Genomic DNA, 20,490 nt, shown 5'->3' with positions numbered 1-20,490 from the left:
ACAACGAGTTACTAAATATCTTCTGTGGTTAGACCATTATGCTATGTTCTAGAGATAGGGGGGAAAAACAGTCCCTGCCTAGGAATAGTGTGTACAAGAAAATATAAGATACATATAAGATAAATACAGTATAATTTCTGGGGTGAGGTGAGGAATATCTGGCAATCTAGTTAATAGGAAAATCTCTTTGGAGGAAGTGTCATTTGGGGGCTAGAAATTCCAAGGAATGGTAGTGAAGCTTGTGGAACAGTTTAATGCTGTAGCAAAATAAGAGAAGATGGGAGATGAACTTTGGTGTATGAGGAGTATGAAGGAAGATAATTTAGTTAGCATGTTAAGTGCATGAGGGGGATAACAGAAGAGAGCTGAAAATGAAATTGGTCTGGAAAGATGAGTCAAACAGGAATTTGTATTTTCTTAGAGAGAAGAGGGAGTCATTGAAACTTCCTGAGCAGGAAAATGACATGGTCAGGTCTGAGCATTAGGAATATCAATTTGGCAGCTGTATGGAGGGTAGAATGCAGAGAGGTGAGAATGGAGGCAGGAGACCAATTAGGAAGCTATTGTAAAAATTACTTCTGAACAAATGTCATTCAAATTTGACTCCCTGACATTTTTTTTGTTTTGTCTATACTTGGTCTTACTTGTGGTATGCACAATTTAACAATATGAACCCTGTTGGTGTAGGATCTATATCTTGTAGTTTGGTGCCCTCAATTGATACATATAAGAAATTGTTGGGAATAAGTAAATAGTGTATTGTTTTTGATGAAGTTTACTACCACAGTTTAGCAGTGAATGATTATGGCTTCTTTTGAAGAAGGTTAGAAAAGGAGAGAGAATATTGTACTCTAATTACTGATTCTTTATATTTTAACTTTTTATGTGATAGAGAGTCAGAAGATTCTATGGATTAGCATCAGAGGTCCTGGATTCAAGACCTTGGAAAATATGAGCTTACAAAGATTTTTAAAACAATTAGTGTAGAACCTTTCTAGTCATGGGAATTAAATAAATTGATTTAAAATTTCCAGGTATAGTTATTCCTTCCTTCCTTTTTCTTTTGGTTTTTGTAAGGCAATTAAAGAATTACAGATTTGAGGTTGAATTTGAATTCAGATACTCCTAACTCCAGGGCTGGTGCTCTACCCACTGTACCATCTAGTTGCTCCCTAATTTTTCCTTAATTTTAAAAAATAGATATGACATATAACTTCTCCATTTAATTAAGACTTTATCTGGTTGCTACAAGTCCTCACAATCAATTTCTATTATTACCTTCTTGACCAGCTCAAAATATTAAGCCTCTTGCATTCTCAGCTATGTTTCCCTCTGTTAACCTAACTTCCTCAAGAATTTCATATGTTTCTTTTTTTATAATTAATCACTATGTTATCTTTGGTAAATCTCTTGACCTGTTTCCTTATCTGTTAAATAAGGGGTTTGGACTGGATGAATTTCAAGATATGTTCCTCTCTGAACTTATGATTCTATGATTCTTTTTGCTAAAAAGAAAGCAAAGTTAAAATGTTTCTAATATTGTATACTGAATGTAAACCTTTTTATTTTATCTCTTCTTAGCTTTAGCTCTCTTGTTAACTGCAATTCACTTTGACGTTTATTCTTTTGGACATGGACTGTTTTGTATCATTTGTAATTTATCATTACTTCCAGTTTGCATTACTTTGTTTTCAAGCTTAAATTTTTAGAATTTTAGGGGTGATTTTTTCCATAAAAGAAGTATTAGTAGTTTAAGAATGGTGCCATTTCTATCAAAATAGAATGACTCTAAATTTTTGAAGTGAATTTTTCATAAGCCCATTGTTTTCCACCATATTGTGACAATATAAATTCATTTTAGTTGCTAGCCTCTTAAACTCACTAGGATCAGCTCTTAAAGATGCAAAATCCATAAAAGAGGTTATTTAAAGGAGAAACTCTATGGAGGCTGAATAAACTAAACAAATATCTCTCATGACCCTCTCTTCCTTTTCATCTATACATATCTATCATTATTATCATTATCAAGTTGTGCTACTGTGATTCTAAAAGTCACCTTACCTATTCCTGAACTCAACCCTCTCTCTTTTCTATTTGAATCTTTGTCTAAATATTCTGTCATGTAGTAGTAGTAGTTAAGAATTACAGAAATTATAGGAGTCAAGTAGATTTATTTATACTTCATTTATATGAGCAGTTAGGGTACAGTGAATAGAGTACTGGCCCTGAAATCAGGAAGATTCATCTCCTTCAGACACTGATTGGTCATGTGATCCTTGGCAAGTTACTTCGTTCTGTTTGCCTCACTATAAAATGAACTGAAGAAAGAAATGTCAAACCACTCCAGAATCTTATTCTAGTAAATCCCAAATGGGGTCATGAAGAATAGAAATGACAGAGCTACTGAACAATAGCAACAATATTTATTTACACTCCTCTCTACAGCTGCATCTTGATAATTTTGGACTGACCCCATTTATCTCCCCTCCCCTCCCTTCTCCTCTCCCTCCTCCATCATTTTCCTCTCTGTCTCTCTGTTTCTCAGTGTTTTTGTCTGTCTGTCTGTCTCTCACTGGAGTCAATGAATATGTACAACCCCTAAGCATGCAAAAAGAAAATACTTTTTGGAAATAAATGGGTCATAATATAGGTTTTTTTCTGGTTGGTCTATTTGCATTAAATGTTTTTGGTGGGGAGAGGTAAGAAATGGTCTCTAAAATCATTTAAGCATATTTTATTAAATAGAATATATCATAGCCAGTTTGGTTGTTTGTTTGGATATTGCCAAGAGCCTCACAATAGCAACTAAGAACTACATTAAAAACATAATTTTTTGCCTAGTACAAATAGGTGCTAAGGAGACTAAATGGATACCCATTGGCTTTTCTTGCCATGGGTGGTATATATGAATGTCCTTTGGTGTTTTGTGTTTACTACCCTGACGTTGTGGTTAAAATCAATTTCCTAGATTCAAATGAGATAAATATGTCTTTGAAAAACAACAACATGCTTTACTAAAGGATCACCTCAAAAGGTGATGGATTCCCCTTCTGTGAAGGTCTACAAACAGAAGCTGTATGATCTTGTTATATAATATTATGATGAGGATACCTTTTTGTTGCTGATGAATCTGTAATCCAACTCTCAAATGCAATTCTGTGAAATGTGAATTGTAGAGCTAAGTAAAGTTTTACAATGATAAGCATGAGAGAGGGCTTAGATGGAATTAAAAAATATCATTATAAAAATGATTGGGTAAGTACCTTGGGCAAGTCACTCTTAACCCCATTGCCTTAAATAAATTTTTAAAAAATGGGCAGTGAGGTGGTACAGTGGATAGAGTGCTGAACCAGAAGTTAAGAAGACTTATCTTCCTGAGTTCAAATACAGCCTCAGACACTTACTACTTGTGAATTAATCACTTAACCTGAACAAGTCACTTAATCATTTGTCTCAGATTCCTCATCTGTCAAAGGCACTGGAGAAGGAAGTGGCACCTTCCTCTGGTATATTTGCCAAGAAAACCCCAAATTAAGTCATAAAGATTTGAACTGAATGAACAAATGAAATAACTAAACAACAAGAAGAAGTGGGTAGTGTGATATAGTTGACAGAGAGCTGGTCTCAAAGTCATGAAGTCTTGGATACAAGTCTGGTCTTTGGCATACCGATTCTGGAAACTTTGACAAATCACTTAACATTTCTATACTCTAGATTGTAAGTTACAGAGAAGGTTGCATTGTTTGACAGTGTTCTTAATAAAATCACAGGTCCAGTTGCTACATTAATCCCCATATACAAGACTTAGAACAGTAATATAGTAAGGGACAAAGCCAAAGGATTCAAAAGAAATCAGCATAAAGGGAATTTAAGGAAGACAGTTTGGGATAGACTGATAAAGTTCAAGGGTTTCAGGTTCTGAAAATTAATTATTTGTCTAGCTTTGAAGGTTTCTTGTGTTTTTTAAGCAATTAGACTAAAGTTTTATTACATGGGGTTTACTGGTAGCATTTCTCATATTTATCAAAAGATATTAATAAAAATGGAAATTCATTATAAGATGGCATCAGTTCTGAAAATGATATTTCTAAAAGCCTTTCCAGCAATCAGAAGAGATGATCATAATATACTTTGGTCACAGATATCGTTTGTATTCATACTTGGCATGAATTAGATTTACGAGGTAGATGGGATAGAATCTGAGAGGTACTGTGAAAATTTGTCTCTTTTTGGTTTTAAAAGAATAAAATGTACTTCAAGTTTTGACTTACTCATCAGTAAAATGGGAATATTAACATTTTCAGTATTTCCTTTCCATAATTGTTGGCCATGTGTATGTGTAAGAACTAGCAATATAATTGAAATAATATTATTAGTTGACAGTAATTTTGCCTGTGACTTTTCCTATTTTTTCAGTCATCCAGGAGGTCCATCAGGTATTTGACCACCAAAGCCAGAGAGACAAACAGAAACAGTAAATAAGAGGGAGAAATATATTGTTCTAAGTTTCTTATTTGCTAGCAAAGAAGGGATGAACAAGATGGTACATTATCCAAGGAATTAGAGGCTTTCTGAATTTTGATAATTTAGGATGTCAGATTATAGTTAGTCCTTTAACTGCATAATTCCCACAACTGGATGGCATTTTAAAGTTGTCATCTGCTTTAATGTGTTATATAAAATATATAAGTGAAAATGATTCAATCAAAAGTCTCAGCTGTGCTTAAAGCCTGGCGAATCATTGCTACATCAGTAGACTTCAGATTCTATATAGTATCAGAACCCAATATATAATCCCAAAGCCAGAAAGGCATGTTTGAGAAGACCTGAAGGACTAGAATAGGAAGTAATGCAAACAAATCTTGGACTGAATTGCTTTGCAAACTGCTGAGTTGATCTCTCTGAGTCAGCATATCAAAACTATACAAAGTTAGAAAAGGAATATATTTCTTTCAAGCAACTGGCCTAGATATGCAAAGAGGCTTGTTGCTGTCTATTTCACCCTTTGTAGCAGAAAGTAGGTCATAGTGGATAATTTAGCTGCCTGTTGATTTTGGTTCTTCATCATGAATAATAAAAAATGTTAAAATTTTGCAACCTGATGCCCTACTTTCTTCTTATCTTGGGTTAAAATGCTCTCTTAAAATGTGTGACTGAAGTAATTTGGAACTCCATTTTCTTATCCGTGAAACAGAGGGTTGAACTAGAAATGCTTTGAAGTCTCTTTCAGTTCTGTAGCTGTAACTTTATCATCTTATTTCAGCCCAGGAAAATCCATGGTGTGAGCATTTACACAGCAGTCATTTATGGTGAAAAGCAATATAGTGTGACAAAGAGTTCAGGCTCTTAGGTCAGAGTCTGGATTGAAATTTGTATTAAACCTGGGTTTAAAGTTTCATCCTGTATGGCCCTGAGCAAGTCTGTTAATCTCCCTACAATTTTGTTAAAGTCATTTCAGTTGAGTCCGATTCTTTATGGTCCCATTTAGATTTTCTTGGCCAAGATACTGGAGTGGTTTGCATTTCCTTTTCCAGCTCATTGTACAGATGAGGAAATTAAGGCAAAGAGGTTAAATGATTTGCCTAGGGTCATATAGCTAGTAAATGTCTGAGATCGGCTTTGTATTCAGGTCTTCAGTTTCCTCTTCTGTAAAAGGGCCCATTGGATTAAATAACTTTTTAGCCCTTTCCCACTTCAGATTCTAAACTAAAAATATTAGACTTGGACTGTCATTGAATCTTATCCTTAATGCTTACTATTTGTGTCACCATGGACAAGTAATTTAACCTCTCTGAGCCTGTTTTCTTTTCTGAAAAACAAGGACAATGTTAAGAATCTTAAGAGAGCTGTGATGCAACCTTATATAAAATGCTTTATAAACCTTCTCATCTATTTGGGGTTGGGACTGGACCTCTGATTTCATTGATATGAAATTCCTGAATGGAAGTAACTCTCTTTCCAGTGAAGATTGTCATCTTCTCCATAATTTATAATTGTAGTTACCTAGAGTCCTAGTAACATCTGACTTATAGTGAGTCTGTGTCAGATTATTGTTGTTCATAATTGTCTGACTCCATTTGTAGTTTTCTTGACAGAGAAATAAAGATTTCCTTCTCCAGCTCATTTTGCAGATGAGAAACTGAGGCAAGCAGGATTAAATGACTTGCCCAGGGTTACCGGCTAGTTAAGTGTGTGAGGTTGGATTTGAAACCAGGAAGATGAGTCTTTCTGACTCCAGGCCTGGTGTATTATCCACTGTACCATTTAGTTTTTGTAAAATAAATAGTATTAGTATTTAAGCAATGCTTCTTAAACCCAACTACAAATATGAATATGAGCCTTTGGGGATTTTTAAACCTATATTTTCTTTATTTAATTGTTTTATGTTTTTGATATCTGGCCAGGAAACTTCATGGTGTTATGGTCGACCTGCCGCACAACTGTGTTCAAATCTGTCACCAACAGGTTCATTAAAAACCTGGCCTGCTCGGGGATCTGTGCAAGTCTGGCATGTGTGCCTTTTGACATCGTCCTCAGTGCCAATGCTCACTGCTGCTGGTGGAGTTACACCATGCTCTTCTGCAAAGTGGTGAAGTTCTTGCACAAAGTATTCTGTTCTGTGACTATCCTCAGTTTTCCAGTCATTGCTTTGGATAGGTAAGATCATATTGACTGTGGCTTTCCCCTCATTTATTGTTTTGTTAATTATTAAAGGAAAAAAAATCAGCAGCCCAAGATTTTGAAGTCCACAACCAGTCAGGAATACTGAGTATCTGAAATAATTGTTGCAGTATGATCTCTTTTTCTATTGTTAAACAACAGGATAACACACACATACACAGCAGAGATTTAAGTGGGATTACATCATTAATATGAAATAATGCATACTGTATCAGTATGCTTAGAATAGCAACTTCGTGAGAAACAGTGGTGTTTGCACTGCTGTATGTAATTAGTTGCTCATCTGACTTTACAACTATGCAAATAGGTTGGTTTACAATACAGATATGAAAACATTTCTTAGGATTTCAAGAAATGACCCATATTTAGTTGGGTCTGGTTAAATGATTCTAGTTTTCCCTGAAATATCTCTTTTTTCAGGGTTATGTAATGTAGATGTTGCTTCTTCTGTCTTTACCTTTGCTCTTTCAGAGTTAGAAAGGGTAGATTGGAAAGAGGAATGGACTGGGAATCAGGAATGATGGGTTTAAGTCCGGTCTCTAAAATTCACATTGCTTTATTTGGTTGGTATTTCCATAGGAGTCTGTGGGAATGTGTACCCCTTTGAATATTGAGAGAATTTTCTTTTTTCATTTATCCTGCTATACTTTTAGTCAGTTTATTTTATTTATTACATAATTTATTAAGTGCCAACTATAGGCAATGTACTGTACTACTATTGAACTTTTTTTTGCTTTAAATCAGAAATTAATCTGCTTAAATCTTATAGAAAGAACTTTTTTTGAGAACTAGAATTTAGTTGTAAGTGGAATAATCTATTTTCTTCTATTCAAAATAGAGATAATTATAGTGCCTATAATGCATCTTAAGATTCACTAGCCTTTGTGCTTTATTAGTCAGATTATGTATGTGGCTTCATGTTGAACAAAAGCATAATTAGAAATTATCCACAGTTGTGTCAGCCCACTCACAATTTATTTTACTGAAGAGATAGATCGACTTGTTCCATATTGTTGGGACATCAAGGTTCTCGATGATGAAAATTTCATGAATATCATAGCTTGTTTAAAGAATCCAGCCTTTGTGTGACAAATAATCTGGATACAGGTGATTGGTTTTTAGAATTGTTTGCTGAAGATATGTTTTCTGCTAATAAAGGACTTGTAATAAAGTAGTTTACTTTATTAAAAATAAAGTAAAAAAGAGAATTAGGAGGAACAAAAACATTAGATGATGTATGCAATTAAAATGGCTCCAATCTATCTATTTAAATTGATGTTCCCTTCAAATGGAAGTTTGATAAAGGAATAAACTATTATAATTTCCTACATAAATTTAATTGATATAAAGCAAGGTGGAGGCTAAAAACTTAGGAACCAAATTAACCAGCAAATACCAAGAAGAGTCATATGACAGTCAAGCAACACAACTTTAGTATAGAAGTCAATTTTTATAATATTATAGAAATGGATAGGGAGAAACTGTGTTATGATTTTAAAATAGAGAGCAGTGAGGGTGGAAAGATTAATTTATAAACAGTTTAGCACAAGATCCAGCTAAGTCATATCACCTGGAGATCATTTAAGGTCAATATTAGGAAAAGGATTACAAAAGATGAAAAATGAGAAAAGACCTGTAATTTCTAAAAAACAAAACCGTTTTCTTTATTTCTGACATTGAGATGACCATTCATGTTTGGATTCTAATATCATAGTCCTTATAATGCTACATGAGGAAATAGAAGAAACATTTGAAGTAGACCATTATACACAGGGAATGTAAATTATAGAGAAAACATAATTTTGAATTTGAAGGGTCAATTCTTAAGATTTTTGAAAAAAAGAAAATATTTTGATGAAAAATAATCTAGACAAAATTGCAAAAAAAGACAATTAAGAAAATATCAATAACTAACAACCCTTAGTTGAATCTTCACATTTTTACAAAGTCTTTAGAAGAAAACTTTGTACACAAATTAAAAGATTTTTGATGAAAATATAGGAAAGTAGAAGTTTTCACAAATAATATTCTGAAGTAGAATATATAAATTGATGGAAAAGGGAAGAGAATCCTGGATCCCACAGTTATTTATAATTTGTTTAATTTAAAAAATTAGTTTGTTTAAAAAAATAAGCATTTGCTTTAGTAGAATTTTCCTATGACAATGATTCTCATGGATATGTTAAATCATATAAGGGTCCTTGATAGGTATAACAAAGTTGACTTTATTTGACTTATTTGATATTAATATCAAATGAAGCATAAACAGGGAGATATATTCACCAGAAATATTTGGTTTTGTCTTTCCAATGTCTTGGAAGAAATCCAGTGCAGGGTATAAGAGAAAAATTGATTCCCTACAAATTTTGGAGTCCTTCAAATGCTATTTGTATTAGGGCATGGTACAGAAAGCCCTGGAACATTACTGAGCCCCTTATATGAGATGATGTCTTTTAATGACACAGACTGGGAGGAATTTAAACTAAATACTCACACAGGAAAAAAAAATCAAGTGGATTAAAAAAAAATGCCTATATTGCTTACCATGACATGAAATTAGATGGAGAGTCTATAGACATTGTATATCAGTATATACTGAGTAGATTCTTTAGACAATGAACACATTGAGAAATGAATAGGAGGAAAAAAACAGATTGGATTGTCTCTGAGAAATTTTACTATATTTTCAGTGATGTCAACTTTTTTCTTGAAATGAAAACTTTTTTTAAAAACACCTTTGGTATTTTGATGATACTACATGGTGAAGAATAATAAAGAATAATAAAATGCCATAAGGAATCAAATAAGTACCCACTCAAAAAGGAAATGAGGGAGATTCATAGTAGGCATGAATAGTCAGGGAAGAATTGTATTAAAAAATAATATAAAAGATGTCATCAAGCATATATACACATTCTCACATGCACATATGCCCCTTAAGTCGAAACAGGGAAAATGAATCTATATAATCTATCTTTCTATCTATATATATTCTCTTTTTTATAGTAGATAACTTGCTTTATATTATTATTGCCATCATTTTACATGAAAGGGAGGAAAAGAAACAACAATTTATTAAATAGTATGTTTTAAACACTGTGGTAAAGTTCTTCACAAATCCTCAAAACAACCTTGGGAGGTAGGTATCATCCCTATTTTACAGTTGATAAAACTGAGGCAGAGGTTAAATGAATTGTCGAGGGTTAACACAAGTCAGACGTAGTGTCTGAAATGAGATTTGAACCCAATTTTTCCTGACTTCTTACATCATTCTGCATTCATAAAAGGAATTGGGGTACAATTAAAGATTTAGAGCTAGCAAATTAAGGAGTGGGATTAGAAGACCTTGAAATTTCCTTCTAGCTTTAAAATCTATTATATATTTGATTTATGATTATATGGGACTACAGTTTTTAGACAGAAATTCTTTAGTGATCTGAAGAATTCCATAATTTCTTAAACATTTGTGTGAAACTCCAACAGAGATTCACTCTGGGGTATATGAAAGGAGGTTCAGATTTCTATTATTTTAATCATCTTAAGTATGTTTTCCTCTTTTGAAATGATAAACTACCCTTGCCTAACTTATCTCCTATCTGGTTTTGGTATAAATCTAATTTTGTATTTAGTTAAAATCATTTAATTACTGTTAGGGATATTGATTGACCAACATTATAAAAGTGACAATTGAATTGGCCTCTATTTAACTTGCTGAATTGATTTTGTGAAAGTGTCTGAAGAGTCCATGCTTTATTCTGGGCTTTTTCCAGATCAATTTTGAAGCTAATCATATTTCATAAAGAAGTAATTGTGTGGTTCTATAACTTGAATCTGAGCATTGACATGTTTGTTTTAAGTGGCTGTGACATCTGAAGGAGTGGACAATATTCCAAGTTCACATTCAAAGCTGCTAAGTTAAAATTCTGGAAATTATCTTTTATTCTTGAATTGAAAAATAACTATATCTTCAAGGGAGAATGCTTCATCATCCATCATATGGATGCTTTGGGTGGCTGTTTATTGCCTGTGATAAAGGAGGTTTATCGAACTTTGATTAAATTGAAATTATTTTCCTATTGTTCTCCTCACATAGGAATTAAGGAATTTTAGAGTTGAAAGGGTCCTGTGTGTTCATGAAGTCCATCCCATGCCTGAAAAAGAAACCCCGCTACAATGTGACCACTGACTGGCCATCTAGGTTTTTCTTGAAAGACTCCAGTGGGGATGGGGAAGGGGAAGGGGAAGGATAGACTATTTCCCAAGTATCCCGTTCTACTTTGAGATTGTTGCAATTGTTAGGAAGATTTTCTTGCTATTAATACAACTTTTCACTTCATGTCCTTTTCACTTATTGCTCCTTCCCCCTGAAGCTTTCTTTCACAGGACAACCCTTCAGGCACTTGAAGACACTTCTCATTTTTCCAATCTTCTCTTTGATCAATTCTAATAAAACACACAGATGAATTTAACAAGTGCCAAGGACATGCTTGTGCGATTGACCTTGGACAATGACTTACTCTCAAAGAATTATTTGCAGCACCAAAATTCTTTAATTAGGACTCTAGAATTCTGTTGCCACACTCATTTAGGCTTCTTTATTTAGCTATTGATGCATCTAGAATTGTGCCACAAAGACCTTAGTACCTTAAACAATGTTTCTTTCTCCTCTATTGCCATGAGTGAGAAGGAATAACCCAATATTCTTTATCATGTATTGTAGCTCTGTACTGCTTTTAGTCATTCAGTAATCAATTAGTTTAAATTATTTTTTCTGTTATAAAATTTTTTTCTTTTATATTTTGCAGGTACTACTCAGTCCTATACCCATTAGAGAGAAAAATCTCTGATGCCAAGTCTCGTGAACTGGTAATCTACATCTGGGCTCATGCAGTGGTGGCCAGCATTCCTGTGTTTGCTGTGACCAATGTGGCTGATATTTATGCCATGTCTACCTGTTCAGCTGTCTGGAATTATAACCTAGGCCACCTGTTGTATGTCCTGATCTATAACATCACTACTGTCATTGTACCTGTGGCCATGGTCTTCCTCTTCATGATTCTCATTCGCCGGGCCTTGAGTGCCAGTCAGAAGAAGAAGGTGGTCATTGCAGCTCTCCGGACCCCACAGAATACCATTTCGATCCCTTATGCCTCTCAGAGGGAGGCCGAGCTGCATGCCATGCTGCTATCTATGGTGATGATATTCATCTTTTGCAGTGTTCCCTATGCCACTTTGGTTGTCTACAGAACTGTGTTCAATGTCTCTGATACATCAGTCTTCCTGCTACTCACTGCCATTTGGTTACCAAAAGTATCTCTCCTGGCCAATCCTGTACTCTTTCTGACTGTAAATAAATCTGTCCGTAAGTGCTTGGTGGGAACCCTGGTCCAACTTCACCGCCGATATAGTCGTCGCAATGTAGTTAGCTCAGGGAGTGGAGTCCCTGATGGGGCCCTGGAGCCCAGTGTGCGCTCAGGAAGCCAACTCCTGGAAATGTTCCACATTGGACAGCAACAGATCTTCAAGTCCACAGAGGATGAGGAGGAGAATGAGATAAAGTCCATTAGCTCCACTGACTACCAGGTGAAGGAAATCCCTGCCAGCAGCCTGGAGGTAGAGCAAGAACTACAGTATGCCACTCTGCCAGCACCACCTGGCACGGTTGATTCTATGGGTCATGGAATGCTGGCAATGCCTGCAGAGGTCGAGGTGGCCCCTGAAAAATATTCCCTACAATTTGGCTTTGGACCTTTTGAACTGCCTCCCCAGTGGCTGTCAGAAAACCGAAATAGCAAGAAACGGTTGCTTCCTCCATTAGGCAACACTCCAGAGGAACTGATCCAAACCAAGTTGACTAAGCCAGGCAAGATAGAGCGGAAGATCAGCAGAAACAATAAAGTGAGCATCTTTCCAAAAGTGGATTCTTAGGGCTCAGTCTTCTTGAGTTTGGGCATATTGTGTGATCCTATGGATCGGCATTGCAATCTCTTATGGTATGTGAGTGCCATATACAGAGATGGGAAAAGGAAACATATCCAAGTATTATTGTTATTTTTTTATATATGTCTCTATGTCACAAATGTTAATGGTACACTTCACATTCTACTTTGTGGAAACTACAGAGGTTCCCCCTGCCCTTCCATGTATTTCCCCAAGACTTCTTATGCTATCTCCCATATTCACCTGGGAGGTTAGGAACCTAAGAACATCACTCAGCTGGCAGCACTCAACAGCCATCTGAAGGAAACCCAAGATGATTGCAAATAATAGGTCATTAAGAGAAGAACAAATATCTTGTGTTTCTAAATATCACTTGAACTGTTAAGACTTTTTTTTTAATTGCTTATCCAACCCCTTTTCTTCCTAGGAGGTTAAACTACTCTTAACTGTTATCTCCTTATTATTTATATTGTGATATAGGGAGTGGATATAAATCCCCTCCCTGTCTTACACTTATGGAAAATGAAGTCCCCACTACCACTGGCTATGAAATAGGTTAACCAATAACACCTAGAATTTAAACTTCATAGAACAATCCTCCAGGTTACAGTAAGTATTGGAGAGAATATGTGTAGCTGTAAAACACTGCAAACTACCCCAACCTCCTCCTTCCCTCTACCTCTTGTTACAGCACCAGTAATGACAGAGGCAGCTGGGAATAAACTGCTGATCTCAGAACTGGGAAGACCTGGGTTCAGTTCCTTCTGTGGCACATTCTAATTGAGTAATTCTGGGCAAGTCACGTAATCTTTTAGTGCTCTTGGCCATTTACTAAAACTGTAAGTTGCAGAGAGGTTGCTAACCTCATCTGAGCATTCTTTCTATACTATACTAATCAAAGGTCCAGTCTTTATCAGTAACTGTCTGCTGTTTAGTGTGTCCAACTCTCTGTGATTCCAGGCATAGAATAGTTTTCTATTCCAAGTCATTTTACAGATGGGAAAACTGAGAGAAACAGGGTTAAGTGACTTGTCCAGGGTAATACAACTTGCAAGAGTCTGAGGCCAGATATGAACTCAGGTTTTCCTGTCCAGGTCTAGTACTCTATCCACTGGACTACCTAACTGCTCCATCAATAACTGAGAGGGACATAAAAAAACCTTAGAGCTAGGAACAAAGAGAGATTGAGGAGAAAAGTAGAGTGTTCAAGACACTGTATTTTTTCTTTTTCTTACTTTATTAATGAAAGGTGCCAAATGAAGACCAGCAGGAGTAAAAGTGCATTAAAGAGATATAAATGGGTTATCTTTAAATAATTTTTTACATAGGACATTCCCTTTTGAAATCATATAACAATTTCTATTCAAATTTATATAAAATGGATACTTCAGAAAATCAATCTGAAGTGAATGAGAAGTTGAAACATCTAATAAATACTTATTTCCAAGGTTTGCTTCTCTCAGATGAATTTCTAGTGTGAGACTCAGGGTGGTTCCTGGAAGAGGAAGAGCATTTCTTTTAGTACCAGCAAGTTCAAATCCACATGAAAAATCAGGCATTTTGAGTAACCAATCCTCTACTACTCAAAGCCACTGGACTTTTGTGAGGATAAGGGTAGAGGGTGGCTCTCATTCATGCTTATAAGAGCATCAAATAAGTCTCCCTCCTTCCATAACCTGTGCTTAGATTCTAAATATTTTGGGTTCTCCTGCTTTCCCTTTTCTGATCAGAGAAACCTGTCTCCCCTTCAGAGGGGACTCAGGTCCTCTTTGAGGGTTCCTCTCCACTTTTCCTTTCATTGAGCTACATTTTGTCATGTATATCTTGAATGTGAACTTCAAGGCTTTACATTTTGCAAGACAGCTGTCCTTTACCACTGTGAGGTGAGTGGGGTTAAAAACTTTGTTTTAGTTGAAGCTTTGTTGCCTCTACTTATTTGTTGTGTTGAACCTGTGTGGTTGACCTAAAGCACAAAGAGCGACTGTTACATTCACTCTCAAGGTTTGTACTGCTACTCCTTTTGTGCATGACAGACCCAACATCTATAGCTTTTTGCCAGTGTATTTAATGTGTTCCTTACAATGTAACTTTTAAAAACATGCAAAGTTATTGTAATTTTTATTTAAAACAAAAATCAAGTGGGAAGTTTTGTCTAGTTTACACAAATTTGCCAGATGTGAATATTTCTGTGTTGTTTTGGGGAAAAAAATTGTCATGTTATAAATTCTGCTGGGGCAGGTTATGGTGGGCATATTTCTTAGATATGTCTGAAGCAGATTGATGACTTCTGATAGATCAATGTAGAGTGAATTTCTATGACTTAAGGACTAACATTTTAATAAAAATGTAAAAAAAAGTTTGTAAACTCAAGAAGAGTTGTATGGGTTTCTTCTATTTTCTTTTTTCTCACTTATTGACTGATGTCACTGTGCAGTTAAAATTTTCTATAATTATTTTATGCAACAGTACAATAGAACTTTCTTGTACTATTTCTTAACCCAAAAGAATTATAAAGAAAATACCCCAAAGTGGAACTTAGAAATTCTTCTAATAAATACTATAAAGATGTGCAAGAATTGTTCCAGATTTGATTTTATTGGATGGAGCACTGAGCAAAGGAAAGAAAGGTGGGGTGGAAGGGAGGTTCAATTGTCCTTTATATTAGAGGGTTTAAACCTTTTCTTAATTTTTTTTGTGTCATAGAGTGTACAAATGGATTTCTTTTCAAAATACTACTTTTAGGTGCATAAAATAAAATATATAGAATCACAAAGGAAGACAAATATATCAATATATAATTATTAATAAAAATCAAGTTTGTATCACTCAGATTGTACAGTACAGTACTAAAAACTAGTGAAATTTAACATGCTGATGGTCAAATATTTCTATCAAGTAGTTTTTCTTGATTTTACCGGTATGATGATTATTAATATTGATAATTATGACTCTTGAATAGTTCAGTTTTACAGTGCCATATGAATCACCAGATAAGTACAAATTAAACTCTGAGCCAGAATATTTGAATAACTAAAGCTCTGTTCTTTACTCACATGGAGTAACAATTTCTTTTAATCCTACCCAACCAGAGAACACTAATAAGCCTTATTTTTTCACACTTTCTATTGCTGACTCTTGGTAGGGTTCCTGTTTCATGTCATCATTGGAAGAGGGAGAAAACAGAAATTATTACCTCAGACCATCTTTCTGTAAACAAAGGGACACTATGTGACATAATGGAAAGAGTGTAAGAATTGGAATTAGAAGATCTACATATGAATGCTGATTCTGACTCCTTGGTGCAAATTCAAGCAAATCATTTTTTACTTTTCTGGCCTCAATTTACTTCTCCAGTCCTATGGTTCAGCCATATCTCAACTGGATTAGGGCAATAACTTCCTAATTGATCTCCCAGCCTATTCTGTCTTCTCTCAAATCCTTCCTCTGTACAGTTGCCAAACTGATAATCCTAAGAGATAGGCATGACTATGACCCTCCCCTTCTATTGATTCTGGGATAAAGACAAACTCTTCTATTTGGTATCAAAAGCCCTTAATAATACGATTTCAGTTTATCTTTCCAGAATTACTGTTACTTCCCCTCACAAGTGCTACATGTGGGTCAAATGGAGTGACTTCCTGATTCCTAAACATGACCTTAGACAACTAATTTCTCTACTTTTGTATAGTCTGTATATCAGATATAGAAAGCTCTCCTTGGAATTCCTGGTCCTTTCAACTGGTAGCTGAAGGACTACCTCCTACACAAAACCTTTCCATATCCCTACCAAATTTTTATTTTTATCTATTTAGCTAAGTATATGTTATTTTTAACCAGGAGAATATAACCTCCTTGAAGTCAGGGATAGGCTTGGTTTTAATCTTTGCAGCTCAGTGACATAGTTAATACTTGGCACATATGTGTTCTTGTAAGTAAATGATGAAATGGGTTGAATCTATAAAATGAGATGTGGTTTGATGGGGAGATCTTAAAAGTCCAATCTAGACAAAAATCCACTAATCCTGTTTTGGTAGAAAATCTGTCTGCCATATCCTAAATATGCATTGGGAGGGCTTCATATGATAATAAAATCTCAGTTCATTAGAGTACATTGATTTCTGAGTTTAAAGATAAAGATTTAGAATAGACTCTTGGGAAAAGAAAATAGTGAACTAATTATTTGGTGTATTAAATTGACAATTGCAGGTCAAACTGAAGTCTGGAATTAGCTGGCAAGGAGAGTCAATACTTGTCCTCTGCTCTCAGTCCTGGCTGATCTGAATTGTGTAATTCTGCTCTGCCACTGACTTACATCAGCCACTCAGCAGGAGAAACAAGACCTCTCTCAGATTTCTGAGCCCCTCCTAGTGGAAGGAAAATATGAATCAATCAACACTGTTTTCCACCAGAGTATTAACATGCATTGTAAATGATTCTCTACTAAGGTGATTCATCCCTAACATTTGTTAAACTCTATTGATCTTTTACAACGGCTAATTTGCTGTATTCTCAGTAGATTTCTACAGTCAGAATACATATAAACTAATAGCAGATGATCAGAATATTTGAGACTAAAGCTGGAATTTAAAATTGTACTAAAATCCAAGGCAAGAAAGAAAGAAAGAAAGGAAGGAAGGAAGGAAGGAAGGAAATAAGCACTTATTATTAAAGGCCTACCAGGCAATTGGGTGACACAGTAGATAGAGTGCTAGACCTGGAGTCAGGAAGACCTGAATTCAAATTCAGCCTCATATACTGTGTGACCTTTGGCAAGTCACTTAATCCTATTTGCCTCAGTTTTCTCATCTGTCAAATGACTTTGAGAATGTAATGGCAAACTGTTCTCTGCCAAGAAATGCCCCCCCCCAAAGAGTCATAAAGAATCACATGATTCACTAAACAACCATAAATACACTAAGTATTTAAAAAATATTAGTTCATTTGATTCTCACAACAACCCTGGAAAGGAAGTTTATGATCAGTCCCATTTTGCAGTTCAGAAAACTGAAATTGACCATGATTAAGTGACTTTTCCAGGGTCATACAACTGGTGAGTATCTGAAATCAAACTCTAGGCCCAATGATCTGTCTACTACACTATTTGGTTGTCATAAGCAGGGTCCATGATTTTATTCTGCTCCTTTCAGCTTCTGTAGACTGCTTTCCTGTTGATATTCTGAGATTGGGTACTACAAAATATCTAAAATTCTAGCTTTAATTTAATCTTATTGTGAGAGTCTCTTACTATTTATATCCTGGAGATCAAGATTAATCTAAATTCCTCACTGTGAACAAAGAAAAAGAAATATAATAAGTAACTGGGAGGATAAGTGTAGCAATGTTTACTAGGACCTGATGAAAGAGCCAGGTTCAGTGAAGTTTATGGATGGTTGCTATTGATTTCCAGGGAATGACTCATAAAAGAATGGAAGACATCTAAATATAAATTCTTTGATTTCTCTCTCTCTCTTCAAACACTCCTAAGTTGGCTTGCTCTTCAGCTCATTAGAGAAAATGTAAATGCTATAAGATGGCAAGAGAAAGAAAGACTCAGGGCTGATAATGAATGAAAAGCATTTATTAAACTTGGGAATTTTGATCAAGGCAATGACCAGGGGACTCATGATGAAACTCATTATTCTCCAACTCTTGACAAAGAGGTCATGGACTCAGAATGCAAATTGAAAAAAGTATATTTTTGGACATGAACCGTGCAAGAATTTGTTTTGCTTGGGTACACATTTGTAACAAGTGTTTTTCTTCCTCGCTGGGGTAGGGGTGGGAGAGAGATCAATGGGAAGAGAGAAGGCAAATGTTTGATGGAAAAAATAAAATTTAACTTAAAAGATAAAAATATTTAAGCACTTGCTATATACTAAGCAAGACTGTCCTTGCCCTTTAGATTCTGGAGTCTAGAAGATTGCTTTCTAATGGGAGTAGACTGCATAGACAGTAGAGTCGTAAACAAAAGAAACGGAGATTTGACCTGGGAAGTCAAAGAGATGGTAAATGGATTCCAGGCATGTGTGTGGTTGGGTCTTCAGGACAGTGGTGATTCTTTAACTATATTAATAAGTGTTTTATGAAATAAAAACCATCTCTAAAGGAAGTAACTCTTTTCAAGTGTCTTTTTATGTTCCTATGGAGAAGATATTCTATACATTTAGCATCCATACAAAGGAGGTACTATATTAAATATAGAAGAATTATACTAAGGTTATAGGTCAGAATACATAGCACAAAAATTCAACATATGTTATATATGCAAATAAGCTTTCCTTTTTTTCAAACTTTAAGTTTAAAAAAATCTTCACTTGATGGGAATAATTTGATATAGCACAACATATCCACAAAAGATACTAATTAAATATTTGTTGAGTGAATGGAAAAGGAAGTTTTAAAATAACACAAGACCTAAGGAAAACAAAATCCCAATATTCTAATTCCTGCTGCTACTCACAAAGATTTTATTGGTCATGCAAGATTTAAACATCTTTAAATTCTTTTCCCAATTGCATGTAAAGACAATTTTAAACATTCATTAAAAAATTGGGGGGTTCCAAATCTCCCCTTTCCCCAACTACAAGCATTACAATATAGTTTATACATGTGCAATCATGCAAAATAAATTTCCAATTAGTCATGTTGTTAAGAAAACACGGTTTAAAAAGCAAAATGAGACATCATTTAGTCCTCTTGTCTATTTCAAGATTAGTTGAAATAAATGATATAGTGGGAAGAACACTAGTTATTAAATTAGAAGACCTGAGTTAAAATTATTATTACATGCATGGCCTTTGACAAGTTACTTAGCTTTCATGGACCTCCCTTTCCTACTTTTTAAAATGAAGAGGATTAGAACAAATTACTTTCTGAGGCTGTTTCTAGATCTAAGATCATGGTAATAGTTTTGTTGAAACTAGGAAAATTAAAATGATTTTGAACAAAGAAGCATAACAGAAAGTTATTTTAGAGGGACTTTAACTCCAGTTTAAAAAAGATCAATGAATTCTGTCACCATGGAAACTTCTAAAAGTATCAAGTGAACTTATATATGAACCTGTCCTAATCAAAAACTAACATCACTTAGAATGAAGATCACATCTCTGATTATTCTTGCTTTGAGTACATCCACAAGATATGAGTTTTCTCTTCTGTTGGAGTGACTATTTACTTACAACTGAGTCAACAAGAGAGCTAAAATCAAACCATATGTTTCAAAGAAAGGTAGGGAACAGGAATACTCTGGACATCATGAAAAGCTAAAAGTCTCAATTTAACTCATATTATCTAGGTAATATGTTGTGGTGAAATCCCCAGATACAATTTTTAGATGCCAATTCATTCAGATAATAGGCCTTTATTTGGCTTTGGAAATTTGGCTGCTCTATGGCATTTTAGTAGGCTTGTGTGGTTTATTTTTTTTCTCACTATATGTCTGCTTTTATTGATAGCCAGTCAATCAATCAACATTAAACATCTACTATGTGTCAGTACCACTGTGCTAAGTATTGGGGATACCAAGAAGGATAAAGGAAAGTGCCTCTTCATGAGTAGCTCATAGTCTAATGGGAGAAAAGAATATGCAATGAACTAAGGACAAACAAGGATTAAATAGGATAAATTGTAGATAATCAACAGGAATCAGGAAAGCCTTCTTGTTGAAAGTGGAATTTTATCTGGGACTTGAAAGAAGCCAGAGAAGCCAGGAGGTAGAGATGAGGAGGGAAGAACATAATACTATTTAAAAAAAGTTAGACAAAAGTACTTGTATATCTAGTCAAGTACTTTTAAGAAATATTGGTGGGGTTTTTTTTTCTTGGAGTAAATCCAATGTCTGTAACACATTGTTCAAGCATTCCAGTGGAT

The 20,490-nt window shown here is 34.9% G+C and overlaps 1 protein-coding gene across 1 annotated transcript in view; it reads left to right on the top strand.

Moving 5' to 3' along the window:
* Positions 1-15,192, top strand: part of GPR176 (G protein-coupled receptor 176) — a 116,823-nt gene extending 101,631 nt beyond the window's left edge. Inside the window, exons 2-3 of the mRNA XM_074235087.1 lie at positions 6,405-6,657; positions 11,487-15,192. Of these exons, the coding sequence (XP_074091188.1) occupies positions 6,405-6,657; positions 11,487-12,609 (1,376 nt within the window). The 3' untranslated portion in view covers positions 12,610-15,192. The remainder of the gene's footprint in view (positions 1-6,404; positions 6,658-11,486) is intronic.
* Positions 15,193-20,490: the final 5,298 nt, after the last annotated feature.

The sequence above is a fragment of the Macrotis lagotis genome, chromosome 4 (genome assembly GCF_037893015.1).
Source record: "Macrotis lagotis isolate mMagLag1 chromosome 4, bilby.v1.9.chrom.fasta, whole genome shotgun sequence".
Lineage (NCBI taxonomy): Eukaryota > Metazoa > Chordata > Mammalia > Peramelemorphia > Peramelidae > Macrotis > Macrotis lagotis.
This window is presented reverse-complemented; position numbering and strand designations above follow the sequence as displayed.